General features: G+C 47.6%; 2 protein-coding genes and 1 long non-coding RNA gene across 6 annotated transcripts; 1 reads left to right on the forward strand and 2 right to left on the reverse strand.

Annotated features, from left to right (window-relative positions):
- Nucleotides 1–11: 11 nt before the first annotated feature.
- On the reverse strand, nt 12–5,407 carry pdha1b (pyruvate dehydrogenase E1 subunit alpha 1b). 4 transcript variants are annotated; one of them, XM_086101513.1, is made up of 13 exons: nt 5,230–5,407; nt 4,589–4,609; nt 3,932–4,084; nt 3,482–3,547; nt 3,122–3,295; nt 2,854–2,980; nt 2,695–2,786; nt 2,199–2,291; nt 1,825–1,980; nt 1,366–1,437; nt 1,102–1,169; nt 784–892; nt 12–599 (listed from the first exon to the last, which is right to left on the reverse strand). In XM_086101513.1, exons 1-13 carry the CDS (start codon nt 5,287–5,289, stop codon nt 435–437), a joined length of 1,356 nt encoding a protein of 451 aa, XP_085957639.1. In that variant the 5' UTR covers nt 5,290–5,407; the 3' UTR covers nt 12–434. The 4 variants fall into 4 exon arrangements, with proteins under 4 accessions (XP_085957639.1, XP_085957642.1, XP_085957643.1 ...); XM_086101516.1 differs by lacking the exon at nt 3,932–4,084 and having other exon boundaries at nt 5,230–5,406; XM_086101517.1 differs by lacking the exons at nt 3,932–4,084; nt 4,589–4,609 and having other exon boundaries at nt 5,230–5,406.
- A 409-nt stretch (nt 5,408–5,816) lies between these two features.
- LOC147186980 (neutral cholesterol ester hydrolase 1-like) lies at nt 5,817–9,035 on the forward strand. Its single transcript, XM_086102422.1, has 5 exons — nt 5,817–6,219; nt 7,082–7,304; nt 7,566–7,635; nt 8,152–8,323; nt 8,415–9,035. Exons 1-5 carry the CDS (start codon nt 6,085–6,087, stop codon nt 9,033–9,035), a joined length of 1,221 nt encoding a protein of 406 aa, XP_085958548.1. The 5' UTR covers nt 5,817–6,084.
- Nucleotides 7,163–11,313, reverse strand: LOC147186981 (uncharacterized). The gene is made up of 6 exons (XR_015099056.1): nt 10,448–11,313; nt 8,469–9,109; nt 8,156–8,328; nt 7,524–7,628; nt 7,366–7,437; nt 7,163–7,298 (listed from the first exon to the last, which is right to left on the reverse strand). It is a non-coding gene; the product is annotated as an uncharacterized LOC147186981 (long non-coding RNA).
- Between the last annotated feature and the right edge of the window lie 4,557 nt (nt 11,314–15,870).

Raw genomic sequence — 15,870 nt, forward strand, 5'->3', positions numbered from 1 at the left:
GACTCTGCCAACATTTTACATTTCTCTTTATTTTTCTTTGCTGTTAAACAGACGTGGACAACATGGAAAATTAAAGTGCTCTTTTTGAAATCGTATGTTTGGAAGCTGGTAAACATTGGCAGGTTTTGGTGCATGGATAAAAACATATTGCTTGAAACTGGAGTAAAAAAAAAAATACTGTGTTGCTTTACAACATTGTACAGCAGTCCATCACAACAGTCACATCAAACACAATCAGATCATAAAAACGTATTGCTGGAGTCCGAATGAGGCCAATAGTGATAAACTCCTTTCAGATGAAATCGCAGCTCAAGTAGAATAAAAGTTCATATATTAATAATAAATACATCTATTTAAAAAAAAAAGCAAATGGATCCAAGTCCCACACGACAAAGAATCCTGGTCAGAGTCTATGTGCTGGTCCGGTTGCTGGTCTAGCTTACCGACTTGAGTACTGACCAGGGGTTGGTCCCACGTACCTCCAGCGGGGGGTCGTTTTTAAAGATGTGGTTGCACATATCATCCAACGGGGGCTCAGAGTCAGCCGTCGCAAACTGCGCCGCCTCCTCCACCTCCTTCCGAATGGCCACGTCCATTTCCTAAACGAGAACAATATGAGCGTCACCTATTCATCACGTTTGTAAACATGAGGTGCCAGGCTACTTCTGAATGGCAGAGCACAAGTGAGTAGCTTTATTCTCTGTCATAATAAAACATAGAATACGAGCATCATGCCGCTACATAATCCACCTGAAGCGCACAAATGTACATGAACGTCCTTACCTTCAGTTCCTCCGCAGACGCCATGTTGTTGCTGAGCATTTGCTCTTTCAACAGGGCGATGGGGTCATTTTTGCCGCGCACTTCCTGGATCTCCTCCCGAGAGCGGTAGCTGCAGGAAGTTACGACACAGACTATAAGCCTTCATGCATGAACGATCAAAGATTTGTCAAGAGTCAATTCACAAAATACTCCAGTGACACCCTCGCCTTTGCGTTACACTTCCACCAAGCATTCATCTTTGGGCCAGAGTGCATATTTGTTTCTCAGACTGACGAAAACAGCCAAACTGGCATCCCTAATTCGGAATAAGAGTCCCACCTGACGCCAGGATCACTCATGCTGTGTCCGTGGTAACGATAGGTCTGCAGCTCCAACACAATTGGACCCTGAAACAAGAGAGCGAATGTGGAACAGAACGGTCCCGTACATCATCTGGAACAGTTCAGAATCAGTGTGCAGCTAATAACGAGCAATAAAAAAACAACAACAAGGAAAAATGGTGTTTAGGCCAGCAGAGAATTCATTTCTGTCTCTGCCGGTCCACCATGGTATACATGAGGCGCCACAAACGAGCCTGCTCACCTTCCCAGCTCGACAGAGGTCCGCTGCAAACTTGACTGCCTCTCTCACGCACAAGACGTCCATCCCGTCCACCTGTGCCAGGAGGACTTCATTAAAGTCACAACGAAAACCAGCTGGCTGCTCATCTTGTGTCTTAACATGTGACATGCGTGTTTTGTATGCAGTATCATACATGAGCATCAGACATCTGGGTACATGCTCACACCTGCAACTGCCTGGACGCCAAGGTCTTGTTATAGTCTAGGTCCGCGCAGGCCGGCCGGCTCCAGCACACGGTCTTGCTGCAGCCGTGACCCCTGGACCCCTCAAATATTTCCACGCCAACATCTCACACGGTCGCAGTTTTTAAGTTTACGTCAGCGGTAGTCTCTCCTTTTCTGCCACCCCGGAAGTACCGTATTTAGAAACACTACGAAAAAGGTCGACGACATGTAGGTGTCACATGATCACGACTCTCACTCGGATCCCCGGGATGTAGTCTCCTCTTTTGTAGTAGTCTGTGCTGGCCGACGCCCTCTCCGCCGACGTCCCCATGCCGTACTGGTTGTTCTCGCAGATGAAAATGCACGGGAGCTTCCAGAGGGCGGCCATGTTGAAGGTTTCAAAGAGCTGCCCCTGTTTGGCGTAAGGGTTGCAAACTGACAGGAGGTCGAAAAGTTGCAAGCTTTTCGTGTGAATTAATCATGGAAAAAAAAACATTTATTGAATCATAAGATGGCTCTTCGTACATAACTTCATCACAGTTAATATTTTCGTATCATCCCGATTTAGAAGTTTCAAACCTAGCTGTGATCAGTGAACATTTGGTGCGTTTATGTATTGTTTTTTTTTACCTGATTGGCGGCGCCGTCGCCGTAAAGAGTCACACACAACTGGTTGTTTCCTTGGTATTGACACGCCAGAGCGATACCTGCACCGAGTGGAACCTGAACACAAAACAAGACCGTCTGTTGTGCTGTAATGCCAGGAATCCACATAACAGAAGAATGAGCTCAAAAAATATCTTCAGAATGGTGTTAGCATAGCAAATGAAACAAATTTTTACACCAACTAAGTAAATGCGTGAGTAAACTGAGACCAGATCATATTTGCACAGACGTACTTTTTGCGGCATTTGTTTAGTGGTGTGCATTAGGATTTTTCAGACTAAATTATAAAAAAAAAAAAAAAAAAGTGCATTAACTGATTAACTCATTCAGTACCAGCCAATTCTAGACCAAGCCTGAAAAGACGTTTAAAAACGTCTTTGGGAGTGAATGAGTTTTTAATTGCAATACAGGTAACTGTCGCTACAGGCCGTGCGGATTTCTCCACGTTGACTTGCCCCACCTGTGCTCCCACAATGCCGTTCCCTCCATAGAAGCGCGGCGCGTACATATGCATGGAGCCTCCCTTCCCTTTGGACACGCCCCCTCTTCGACCTGCGCAGCGACACAGACTGAGGCTCGGCGTTGAGCCGCTCGACTTCTTTTCCCAACACCTTCTTACCGGTCAGCTCGCACAGGACTTGCTTGACGGACACGCCGCGGGTGTACGTGTAAGCATGCGCGCGGTACGCCGTGATCAGGTGATCAGTCGGGTTGATGGCAGCCTCCACACCAGCAGCACAGGCTTCCTGTACGATACAAATTTTTATTTAATTTTTTTTTTACTTGCCGGCATCAAGGCATTTTTGATGAATGCAGATTGCAGGTATTGGTTAAAGCTCTGCCCCCAAAAAATAATAAATTTGCTCAAAAGTGGACATGTTCCGCACCTGTCCGTCATACAGGTGGCAGAATCCTCGGATGATCTTCTGCTTGTACAGCTGATCAGCCTTGAGCTCCATGCGTCTCACCGTCTGCATAGTGCGGTAATACCGCAGGCCCTGCTCCCGTGTTAGCTCCGCCTTCGCAGAAGGCCCCTCCTCCAAGAGGTGCAGCTCGCATTTCTGTTAGCGGCGAAAAACTGTTTCAGGACACCACAAAAGGCAAATCTTTTGAAAAGGGGCTGGGCGATTACATTTTAATTGGCAGGATGTTTTTTTAACTTTTTTTTTTTTTAAAGTTCAAAGCATGTCACCTCCTAAGTGAAATTCACCCAGCCCTGATGAAGGTCGATTGCTTCATCAGCTCACCTTGATGTCCAAGGTCACCTGAGGTGTAAAGTCAGAGTAGGCGCGGGAAGCAGTAACGCGGGCAACCTGAAGGTACACACACGGACGCACACTATTGGCGCACTAAACCCAGAAGAGTCGTGAATATAAAGCCGACATGTCAGCTTGCGAGCTCAGGCAGCCAACTCATGATGAGGGCTATCAGTCATGTTAAAAGACGGCTGACGCTCCCCGTGCACAAACATGAGCCCCTTTCACGCGCGTTTGGGAACGCCTGCTCAATAGAAAAAGTCAATGAAATTAATTTGTTTACATTAGTAAAGAGGAAGAAGGCATATTGACCATGTCCTCAAGTAGAGTGTAAATATACAGACTGCAATGCACAACATGCCCGATCAAGAGCGCTTAGAATGAAAAAGTTAGTGACAAGCAGGCAAGTAGACAATGGAGGGCTGCGTCTCCGTTTCTTACTGGTGCGGCTAACGACGCGCTAGCTAAGGGCGCCGCGCCAGCTTTAGCGCCGACTACTGGCAGAGCTTTGGGGGTCAGCCGCTGCGTCTGCGCCAAGTCGGGTGGCACCGCCGGCAAGGTTAGACTGACGTACTCTGACAGGCCAATCAGCAACTGGGGAGCACAGGAGCCAATTAGTCAGAGCCAGTGAGAGACGGGCTACTGAGAGCGCTCAGCACGACGCTTCTAGAGTGCCAAAAAGGAGACCGAAGCAGGCCAACTGTTTGTAATTTGACATTTGAGCAGTGAGTGCATTTACACTAACGTGACGTTGTTTAAACAAGACCACTTGCCGGGATTATTTCTGAATTCCTGAGGGAACGGTCACAAAATTCCATTCATGATTAACACACTAACAAAACCAAGCCACATTCCATTCCATTTTAGTTTTTGAGGGTGTTTTTTTTGTACCCACCACCATCAGGGTTAAATTGCAAATTCTTCATGACAGTAAAGGTACATCTTAAGAGTGAAAATGAACTGAGGTAGATATTTGCACATGGACAATTTTAGGACGGACTCCTTCTCGAAAGCAGTACGTGTAATTGCGGTGTAAAAATATATGTTACAAAGGGTGTTGCAAGGGGAAAAGATTAGGAACAGTGGTGAGCAACTTACCTCAGACACAGTTTGGGCTCCCTGGGGTTCAGGCGAAAGTGGCAGAGGGACAAGAAGCGGGACATCAATTTGGATTTGTGAGCAAGTGAGCATTAAAGAGGAAAAACAACACGTGAAGCATTGGAGCATTGGTGGAGAAACATATAGGCTCTAAGCAGAATCAAATTTAGCGTTTTGAATTTCTGGTAAACATATTAACAGAGGTGCTGCGATAGAGAATTGTGAAAGTCATACCGATAGAACAAGGAAGCCTTATTGTTTCAAGAGAGAATGTGCTCACAGATAACTTTGCCCATGACGCACTAACTTGCAGATTTTCACAAACATCTTAATTCTATTATTGTTGCAACATCTGTTCACTCCACACTTAAACGAACTTGCACTATGCAGTGACTTGTGCCACATGCATATTAAGGCACGGACTCACAAACATTAAGTCATACTCTGTTCTGAAAAGTCAACAAGTCAAGAAATCGCAAAGGAAATAAAATTACTGTTCCTGTGTGCAAAAGGAGGCACTGACAAGGTCAGCATGCACTCAGCCTGGTGGCAGTAGAAAGCTAGCGCGTTTAGCATCTTGAGCTCGTCCGGAGGAGAAAAATCATCATCGGCAACAACAAAAAGCCTCCCGGAATACTCACCGCAGCCCTACCGGTGAGCCGACACAGCGCATTGTAGAGGAGGCTCAGCATGTTCTGCATGCTGACGGACGGACTCTTGAAGAGGATTTAACAAAAATTGTGATGTCGCCTCAACGAGACGGCAGCGCGGTGTTGCTGTCCGTTCCCGAAAGGAGGCCGATTGAAAAACGCCTGTGAGAGTGAAACAGTTCCGCATTAGCATTTATAGACCGTGTAAGACACCTCCCACTTTACTGTTTGTCAACTTGTCAGTCGTCATTACCTCTCATACGCACTGTTAAAAAACGGTAAACACAAACGCACAAAAGAAACACTAAATCAATGCCACGATTGATGCTTTAAACATGAATATACGTGGGCCAGATGCGACTGGAGGTACTGTGGACTAATCAGAGCCTCAGAGAGGATCGAGCTTTTTCCATTGCTGGTCTCTCACTTTAGAATGGCCTTCACTTAAACGTTAGGCAACTCCGCTCTTTGTCCATCTTTAAAACTCGTCTTCTATGACGTCAAATAAGATAAATGTAGTTGTTTATCTATTAATAGCACCGAGGACTACATTTCCCGGTTAGAGCGTTGTTACGCAAGCGCTACACACTTCCGTAAACATGGTTTCAAAATAAGGTCCAAATCTCAACACTCCATGGTATCCGTGCTCTCGCGGTCGTCGCAAACACCCAAATTTGCTTTTACTTTGAAATCAGGGTCATTGCCCGTCGTTCAGTGTGTGTCTTCTCCAACCTGAGACCCGGGGAGGTAACTGGAGACCCGGGCGGGGGAGGGTGTTTGCGAGCGCGCCGAGCCGAGGCCGCATCCCGGTCCGTACAGTACTCAGTACCCACTCACGGCCAAGCGATGAGGCTGCGTTTCGCCGGAGCCATCCTGCTGGCGGTGGCTGCCTACTACGTGTACCTGCCGCTGCCCGGCGGAGTGAGCGAGCCGTGGAAGCTGATGCTGCTGGACGCCCTCATCCGGGGCTTCATGCGCGCGGTGAGCACTGACTGGACAGCTGCATCGGGGGGAGGGTTGCGATGAAGATTTGCTTAATATTTCAAATGTGATGAAGAAGAATAAATGTGTGTCTTGTTCATTTTTTTTAAAAGGACAAGACAGGCTAAATCATTCGTCTACTTGGAAGTTGTTGTAAAATAAGAAATAAATTCATATTCGATTTTTAGATATGAAGTATAATGAATTGACTTTTAATTTATGAAGTCAACACGAGCTCCATCCAAAATGGAATACTATTAAAAATAGTTTCCATAAATTGAACAAACTATTGTTTCGGAGAACAAAATAGCCAAAGCATTTATTTGCTCACACATTTTATGGTCGAAAATGTAATGTCATGTGGGAAACATCTTTAAACAAGATAAATATTTTTTAATGACCATAAATGACATATTTCATGGAAATACAGAATGCCAATTGGTAAACGGTACATAGCAATGTAATAACAATAGTAGCCCAATTGTTTAAAAAATTGGTCAGTCTTCTCCTGGTATCGTATTTAAGATACAATAGTTTGACTTAATCGTTATTAAATACTGTAGAGAAGCAACATGTCGTATGTCTCCAGCATGACTTTTTTTCCCCGAAATAACTACATGTACAGTATATAAAACTCCATATTTTTTATTATTCAGTTTGCTTCAAAGCCGTGCAACCTCTAACCAGCATTTGACTCGCCGAAAAGAGCTTTGTGCAACGTCACGGACTTGTTCTACTTGAATGCAGCTCAACTGGCTCCCACACCCCGATTCCTTTCAATTACTTTTTCCTAATGCACCTGGATAACGTCCCCCCCCCCCCCCCGCCCGCCCTCGGGGGCACCTGTGCTTTGTGCCCCCAGGGCGACGTGGCCCAGGCGCTGGGCCTGTGCCACCAGGTGCACCTGCTCAACCGGGTGGTGTCGTGGGTCGAGTTGATCGAGGCTCGCTCCAGCGCCGCCGTGCTTGTCAGCGATGGTGTGCTGGGGGGCGTGCCCTCTCGCATCTTTCAGGCCACGGGGGGACGGTGGCCCAAAAGAGGGGTCCTCTACTTCCACGGAGGAGGGTGGGCGCTGGGCACTGCACGTAAGTACGAAAGTTTTCTTTTTATTTAAATATATGTATATATATTTTTAACGGCACATACGAAACCAGCTGGGCGCGGTTGTCTTCTGGCCATGGTATTACCATAACCGTTCGGCAGAGGGCGCTGTTGCTCCTGGTGGGAAAAATGGACAAGCAGAAATTAACGTTGCAAATGACCAGTGATCAGCGGTCAGGGTCCGCAAGGAATTCACAACTGACCCTAGATTTGATTGACTTCACATGACCCATCCTCCTCCACAGGAATGCGATCATACGACTTCCTGTGCCGGAAGATGGCGGAGGAGCTGGACGCTGTCGTCATTTCTGTAGAGTGAGTAACAAATAGAACAAGAAAGAAAAATGAGAAGGCTAATGGAATCTTTTCATCAATTTGAATAAGGTATTAATGTCACGACACTCATAAGTACTGTACATCAAATATCATGAAAAAAAATGACTTCGCTATCCAAGTACCACAATGCTACCCAAAATTGAAATATATTGCATAGTGGGTAGCGTCTCCAAAAAAAAACGAGGCAGATGTTTTATTTCTAAAAAGTGTATTGAATATTAAGATACTGTAACACGATGCACAGCTTGAACATGAAAATTAAAAACTCTACTGAATTATTTGAAACGTATGGTACATAAAAGTTGAAGCCACTGCAGCATTTGTTCAGTAATTATTCCTTTAACCACTAGAGGGAGCCCACACACTGAATTGCTCATTCATCTCCGCATTCATCCAACTCCATGTACAAAAAAAAAAAAAAAAAAGATATTGCTGATTCCTATTCATATATATATATATATATATAATTTTTTTTTTACAACGACATTGCCATAGCTACCGTCTGGCTCCGGAGGCGATATTCCCGGACCAGTACCACGATGCCCTGGCAGTATCGCGGGCCTGCTTGTCCCAGGAGGTTGCCAAGCGTTACAGCCTGGACCGCAAGCGACTGTGCGTGTCGGGAGACAGCTCGGGAGGCAACCTGGCCGCAGCCGTCGCTCAGGAGGTGACCTAAACGTTATCATAGCGCATCGTGGTTGTGTAGTTAGCATGGCTCCCTCGCAGTTGTGATTGACATTCTGTATGTGTGTCCATAGCTGGGATCCGACGTGACCCTCACAGCTCACTTCAAGGTCCAAGCACTGATTTACCCGGTCCTGCAGGCGCTCGACTTCCACACGCCGTCCTATCAGCAGAACAAGGCAGTTCCCATCCTCTACCGGCCCGTCATGGCTCGCTACTGGCTGCTCTACCTCGGCGCCGACCCGTCCCTGCAGTTGGCGCTGCTGGCCAACAACCACAGCGCCTTGGACCAGCCCAACATCAGCCCAGCTGCACGCTCACACCTGGACTGGACCGTCCTGCTGCCGGCGGAGCGTAAGAAGGACTTCCGGCCGCTGGTGGTGGAAACGGGCACGCCGGGGCTGCTGGGCCAAGTGCCGGCCCTGTTGGACGCGAGGGCGGTGCCACTGTTGGCCGAGCGAGACGTTTTAGCGAAGACGCCCGACGCTTACGTCCTGACGTGCGAGTTTGACGTGCTGCGGGACGACGGGCTGATGTACGCCGAAAGGTTACGGCGAGCCGGCGTGCGCGTCACCAGCGACCACTACGAGGACGGCTTCCACGGGTGCATATCGTTTGCGCATCTGCCCGTCATGTCCGCCGTGGGTCGCCGCGCCGTCGACAACTACATTCGATGGCTGGACCTCAACCTCTGAGCCGAGGACCGGACGCTTTTGCCATAGACTGCTGATGTTCTCCTTCCAGGCTGGTGCAAGAGTGGTCAACCTGTCTTGGAGTGACAGAAAGAACTGTTAGGAACAGAAGGCAGCAATTAAGCATTTTTGTGTGTGTGGGGGGGGGGGGGGGAGCTAAAGTAGAAGTTGACGCTTTTTATGGTTTGATTTGATCACTGGAAGCTTCCTGCTTTTCATTCCCGCTTTTGGCCTTTTACTTGGAAAAGTTCAGACCAAACAATGAGCATGGGAGTGGGCTTGCGCACGCACGTGCACACACACACAAAGCATAAACATAAGTCCCAGACACACGCACAAAAATACACTATGTATGCATACACACCCTTAAAAAGACACACACCCAAACTCACCCATGTAAAAAGCCCCAAATACACATCGTACGCATCTGCATACAGACACTTGGAAAAAGCTCCGCACGCGCGGGTTGAAGCGGAGGTGTGTCACAGCTGTGGATGTTCTCGGGATTGTGCAATATGAACACGGCGCCTGCGCTGTGACACGTCAGAGACTCGAATGATGTCATCGCGCTGAAAATGTGAATGAGGTATCTTTTTTTGACAGCCGGGAATGTTTTCTGGCTCTTTTGCATTGTCGGGGGGAAAAAGTGGCTCAACAGTCACAGGCTGGAATATTCCTGCCGGCGCCATCTTGTTCCGGATGCCCTTGACTGGTCGCCATCTGCAAATTCACCTAATCGCAGATTTTTTTTTACATTCTATTTTTAAAACTGTCCTCCACTATTTGTCGGGAAACACACCGATGTGCTGCTTTGCTGCCATCTTGTGGCAGCTTGGTGGCGAGGAACTAAGTTGAAGTAAGTGGAGTAGCGCAATGGAGCGCTCAAAACTTGAGATCAGGGCACATCGAGACCAGGGGTGCCCAAGTCTGGTCCTCGAGAACCCCTATCCAGCCTGTTTTTGATGTCACGTGATTCAAATGATCAGCTCAAGCTTTGCGGAACGATCCTGATCATTTCAATCAGCCTGTTGGAGCAGAGAGACGTCTAAAATATCCAGGCCCTCGAGGACCGGACTTGGGCACTCCTGATTTAGACACGCTTTCCCTTCCAGCAGTCTCGATCATTTTGCTCCTCTTCAATCAAGCTCACATGTTTTCGTTTTTGGTCAATGGCTGAGATTCAAACCGCGAACCTGTGAATTGTGACACAGATGTGCTAACCGCTAACTCGCCATGCTGCCCAATCATTTCGATCAAGGGGAGGAAACACCCGAGTTCCCTACCCCTGAATTAGATGATTTCATTCCATGTGTCCATTTCGTCTTGATGTACTTTTTAAATGTGGGTTCCATTTGTCAGCGATTTGAAAACGGTGAGCGTCATCCGGCGCAGGTGTGAGCGTCCTTGTGACTTACCAGTTGCGACTTCCAGCTTCTTTGCCGCGTTGTCCGTTTGCTTGAACTACCGCCCCGGCGGCCTCCGAGGTCGGGCGGCCTGCAATGGCGCAGCTGCAGCTGCTCGTCATCCGCCGTCCTCGCATGTCACTTGGAAAGCGGCCACCCCAGTGCGGCTTGGATCACAAGCCTGCCGGCTTTTGGAACGTGCCGGTGCTTGATGGTGCGGCGGCCCCCCGAGCGCTCTCCCACCGTCGGCACATGCGGCGACGAGAACGGCAAGAACCAGAAGAAGACAACCCATGGCCTTTGAAGTGTCAGACTTCTTTCCATTCAAACTTTTCCGAATCAAAGCTTGCGGCGACTTCTGCTTTGTTTCTCACAGACGCGCTAAATGTGACAGCGCCACAAAATAAATTATTCTGAATGTTGGTTCCGCGCCGCTGCTTTTTTTGCTGAAAAGCCTGGCGATTGTTTTAACAAAGGACACAACATAGGACAACGCTGCTCAGACGCTTTGCGATGCGGTCACTTTGGGACTTGAACCCCGCTGAAGATGACTTCTGAAGAAAACTAATTGGCCATATTCTCAAAAGAGGAGACACCCTGAAGTGGTTGCCAGGCAATCGCAGGGCACACATGCACAAAAAAAACATTCCCACACTCAAAATCACAAGTCGGTACAATTTACAGCGTTCAATTAACCTACCATCCAAGTAAAGTTTTTTTTCTCCCCGCAAAGGGGCCAAGTCTTTCATTGAAGACATTCAAACAATGCATTTTTTCTTGAAACTAAAGACAATTCTCTCCCACAAAACAGTGAATTGTGAACCGCTATTGACGGCTGTAAAAGATTCATTTTCACTGGCCTGGCATTGAATGAGTAAAAAAAAAAAAAAAGTATGAATTCTCAGTCTATTAACCCCCCCCCCCCCCCCCCAAAAAAAAATAGTTCAAATGAGTTCTCGAAAAACAATGTGAGCAATGCCAGATTCTTTTGGGTGGTGGCGGGGAGGTGGGAGGAATTCCCAATTTGAAAAAAAATCTCTTTCGCCTTTGAGGCCTAATCCTGGTTGGCTCTTCTCATGCCTGTTCTGTCACTGTTGTTTTTGGTTTGTTTGTTATTTGGCATCCTCGGCGACTTTGGGAGTTGGAGAGAAAACTTTCTCACGCTTTGTTCACGTCGGCGTTGTCAAGACGCCCGACAACGCTCACCTGCCAAGTCACCGGCACACGATGGACTTCCGGCCGCTTGAGTTCCGCCCTCTCGTGCCATCGTCGTCTGGTCTCAGCTGGAAGACTCCCCACCACCCCAGCACCATGTGTGCGACACATTAGCAGTAACGAGGGACACATGCGCTCCTCGTCGTGTGAAGACGATGTTGCGGTGTTGTGGAGTATTATTGATTTGTTTGGGTTTTTTTATTTTTGCTTGAGGCTTGTTGCTTCATATGGGCTGCGGTTTGACCGCTAACTATAGCGCAGAGGACGGAGGCATGGCGTCACGGCCACTCGTAAAAAAAAAAGAAAAAAAAAAGGACGTTTCATGCTGTCACCGAGCGCTAATTACCACACGCGTGTGCGGAGCCGGTCAAGGCCGGTTCACGGTGCACTTGTTGTCCTTGGTGTTCACCGCGGAAGACTGCGGGGGGACGGACGGCTGCACGCCGGCGTAAGCTTGCCCATATTTGGGAGTGGTTCGTCATCAGTTTACCACAAAATCGAGCCCAAATTTTACCGGCTGGTTAGTCTCAAAATCACTCCGCCGACCCTGCTCCTATTGGATGCGCCCTCTGACGTCACAGCGACGGCGCTCATGAGTTTAATATTAATATTATATTATAACTTAAAACTAGGTGGCCATGATGTGGCTTTTATGCTTTGGTAACTTAGTACACCCTGAACTGGCTACCAGGCAATCGAAGGGCCCACATAGACAAACAACCGTTCACTCTCACAATCACACCTCGGGACAATTTGGAGCGTTTCAAATCAACCTACCTGAGAGAAAATATGACTATAGAAATAAAAGAAGAAACTTGGCTCGCATAAGGAGATAAGAGTCGATTTTATGATGTCAGATCGGAAAGGAAGCCAATAAAGTGTAGTAAACGCTAAAAAGCTGAGGAAAATGTTCACCCTGGCCAAAGTTTCATAAAACAAAACAAAACCATAAAGATGTCACGATGACCAAATCGCCATTTTAAATATATGTATTCAAACATCATTATTCACATTGTGGACATTGTGATGGACATTTAATGGCCTTCCAGGTGGTTCGTGATAGAGTCACTTTTTTCCCCCTTTTTGGATACCTTCCCATTTGATTTACACTTGACACTTCCTTACTCTGAATTACGTCCGGTTGGTGTCATACAAGAATGTGATGGCGGGGGAGTTGGAGGTGAGGGGTGGGCGGTAGGGGCCCCTAGAATACACCGTCCCCCGAGGGCCCTGTTGGAGCTTGTTACAAACCCGCAGACGAGCGAAAGAGCAACAAGACATCCAGCTACGATTCAACTGTTGAAAACAAACATGTCTGCCACACATGGAGGGTGAGGGGCGGAGTGTGTGTGTGTTGGGGGGGTGGGGGGGTCTGCGTGTTCCCTCCCACACCTCCTCATTAATCTGGGACCAGATGATGAGGTTGAAGAAAAACACAGGCGCCGTAAAAATAAGCAGCCAGAATGTGAAAGGAAAGCTGCGGCTGGGAGGAATTCTCCTGGGAGAATGTTATCACCGCCGCTGAGGGGCACATTGTTCACTCTTCCTGACAGGCCCAATGCGTGGGTGTGGAGTGGGGGGGCATCGGGCACCTGGAAGGCTGAAGGGAGGGTAATGAGTGGGGCTCTGCTCCGCTGCTTCCATACCCGTGTTTGTGGCTGGTACGGAAAACTAAGACAAATGGAAACCCCTTCTTGAAAATATCTTCGTTCTCAAAGTAAATGAAAAAAAAATATTCAAAGTTTTTTTTTTTTGGGGGGGGGGGTAATTCTCCAAAGATTATTGAAAAAATATGTCCGTATTCTTTTTGAGAATTATTTTCGTCTTCATTTTTTTTCTTGAAAAAACGTCATCCAAGTGACGACGCGTGAAGGTGTGACGTAATCAAGCTTCCATGTGAACACGTGACCTCACTCCACGCTCGCTCATTTTCAATTTGGTGGATGTTGTCGAATCGGAACCTTCAATCATTCACTCATGTCTGCCAGTGAACTTTACTCCACATTCCTCAATTGAAATTAAACACGCGGAATAAAAGTTTTCTCTATTCGAGAGCAAAAAAAAAAAAAAAAAGAAAAAAGTTGAGAAAAGCAAGCACAGGCAAGAAAAAAAATGTTTGGAAAGTCCCCAAAAGTTTGTTACGTTGTGATTGGTCAGCTGTCAGCTTTCTGGCGTGCCCACGTGGCCAACCCCATTGTGTGTGTGTGCGTGTGTGAGAGAAAGAGAGAAAGAGAGAGAATGAGATTGTCCGCAGGGCGTCGACTTTGGCACGTCGACAGGAAAGGAAAATTTATCAGATGATGTCCGCATTTGGATTCTTTCTTTTGTTTTTGTAGCGAACCCGGAGCCAACTTCAGCCTGTTAAACACATCAGCTCGCGGCATCAAAGACCCAATGAAGTTGTTGGCTTCCATTTTATTTATTTATTCCTTTTGTTTGAACGCTCATTTGTGTCAACTCTGAAATGATGTCTTTCTCTTTTCTACTCAGCACGTAGTTGTAATAACCCATCTTAGCTACGAGTCGTTTTAGATTCTTTGACTGACATGCGTGCGTGCGCGTGTGTGTGTGTGTGTGTGTGTGTGTTTGCGATAAATTGTTGGGTAGAAAATTGTGCACACGTGACTTTTTAACCACCTTATTAAAAAGGACATTAAAGTCAGTCCAGACGTTTTTTGGTGAGTCAGCATTAAGGGAGGATGCTGTCATGGACTACCATGACCTCTGCGTGCGCACACACACACACACACACAAACACACTTGCCCCCAGCAGGCCTCTTAGGCGTAGCACTGGAGTGTAACTCCAGCGTCGAGTGTCTCCCACGGGCCTGCGAGGCTTACGATTCCAGATTGAGGCCAGATGTTCGTGTTCCTCATGTGGCCGCCAGCCTACCAGCGGCATCCATTTATAGGCGGCGGCGTTTCCAACATGCAACAGGACGCCGGTGGCGGCGGGGTGGTGATCACAGGGGTCGGCGGGCCGGCGGGGATCTTCCAGTTCTGACGCAGACGCTATAAAGTTGTAAAGTGGACACACACGCGGGCGCAGTGGGAGTTGAAATGAGTTACGCCAGGATGGGGGCAGGGGGGGGGGGGGTGAAGAGAGAAACTGTCCACTTGTAAATGTCTGACTTTCACTGTCTTTCCTGCGTCTCTTCAGTGAGACTTTGTCCCCGGACGGCGCACAGGAAGCGGTTGCGCGCAGAGGAAATAAAAGGGGGGACTTAGCCTCAAAGCTAACATGTTAGCCTTGTGATTCTTTGCGTGCATGTGTTTATAGTCTATCTCGAGTGTGTCGGCACAGCGGGCCAATAATGAAAGCAACATGCTAGCAGCAGGCAGTGAAAGCAAGACGTGTACTTTGGACTTGACTGCCTTTTCTTCTTTCCTTTCCTTTTGTTTTATATTCTTTGTACTTGTGCCCCTGAGCGACTTTATCTTCTTTAATGCAGTCAGTCAACATCCAAACGGCACTTTTTCACGCGCTGCCCCTTATAGCGCGTCGACGTGTTAGCGTATCAACGCCAAAGTGACCCGTCTGGATCCGTTTGCTATTCCCTCTTCGCAAATTAGTAGCCTGACACTTGATATGAACACCACGCGGTCGCTTTGACCTTCAGAAGCTTTGAAATGTTTTCCCGTTTCGATCCAATTCTCTCACCACTCGGTGGCTCCGTGTGGACGCGATCTTGCTAGCTGCTGAGCCATTCATATTGATTTTAATTTCTGATGGAGATCACCTGAGGTCAAAGCTCATTAGTAACAGGGTGAAAATGTCACAAAGATGTCATCGAACATCACAATGTGACATCATTGTAGCGTTAAGACGTAGCGTTAAGACGTAGCGTTACAACGTAGCGGGAGGTTGTCGAATTACATCGTCGTCCTACGTCATTGTGTTCCGTCATTGTTAGGTCGTTGCGCTCGATTATCGTGTTGCCGTATTACGTTGCGGCGGGATGTCATTGCGCTACATCATTTCGTGACACGAGTGCATTCTATGATTGCGTTACGTGACATCACGGCATTACTAGCACGTAGCACGGTCGCACGTATTTCACCTTTCACATCGTTGCGGCGCGCCAGTGTGTTACGCCGCGTTTGCACCGTCGCATCACATTGTCGGCGCAGCACCCGCGCAATATTGCGCGACGTCGCAATGAAGATTGCACGACTGTCTGTGTCCTATGTGTTGTGTTGTGTTATTTTTGTTATTTTGA

Source organism: Hippocampus guttulatus, chromosome 21, assembly GCF_054856545.1.
Source record: "Hippocampus guttulatus isolate MCC_2025c chromosome 21, RoL_Hgut_1.0, whole genome shotgun sequence".
Classification (NCBI taxonomy): Eukaryota; Metazoa; Chordata; class Actinopteri; order Syngnathiformes; family Syngnathidae; genus Hippocampus; species Hippocampus guttulatus.